General features: G+C 40.4%; 1 protein-coding gene across 1 annotated transcript in view; it reads right to left on the bottom strand.

Moving 5' to 3' along the window:
- The window catches only part of FDP41_000887 (uncharacterized protein), a gene marked incomplete at both ends in the record, with an annotated part of 1,106 nt that overhangs the window by 31 nt on the left and 528 nt on the right, over window positions 1-547 (bottom strand). The window contains one exon of the mRNA XM_044712768.1: window positions 1-438. This exon is cut by the window's left edge and continues 31 nt beyond it. Coding sequence (XP_044564822.1) covers window positions 1-438 — 438 coding nt within the window. The remainder of the gene's footprint in view (window positions 439-547) is intronic.

Below are 547 nucleotides of genomic sequence, written 5' to 3'. Positions count from 1 at the left end.
TTTTTGAAGACCTTTCCAGTTTCATAGTCTTCGGCACTGACATTGAAGAATGGAATGAAATCGTTCTTCTTCAAGGTTTCAGCATCATATTCCTCCATTTCTGCACGAACCCACATAACGTATGGACGCAAGTATGCCACATCATCTTCAGGCTTTGTCCATTGTTCTTTTGGAAGACGTTTTTGATTCACAGACAAGTCGAAAGCACGAGCAATACGCTTTTCACGGGCACGACGAACTTCCTCTGGCAATCTGTTGATGGCTTCAATGACAACTGGATCTTCATCATTGAGAATATCATCATATAATAAACCAAAGGTTTCGTAACGCATTGACTTTCTGTATTGGAATGTGATGAAACGGTCAACCTTTTCCCAGATTGAGAGGTCAGCGTATGGAATTTCTGTATACTTGGTCCATGGATTTTGAACTGGGTAGCTGTTATTATGGTGTGGTGGTGTTGATTGAAAGAATTAGAGGAAGAGAGTGAAGGAGTTTTGTTGGTTTTTCACGCCGAAAAAGATGATAGATATGATCATCATGGTGT

The sequence above is a fragment of the Naegleria fowleri genome (assembly GCF_008403515.1).
Source record: "Naegleria fowleri strain ATCC 30894 chromosome Unknown tig21, whole genome shotgun sequence".
NCBI classification, from domain to species: Eukaryota; Heterolobosea; class Eutetramitea; order Acrasida; family Naegleriidae; genus Naegleria; species Naegleria fowleri.
Note: the sequence above shows the minus strand (reverse complement) of the source record. Positions and strands in the feature narration are given on the sequence as shown.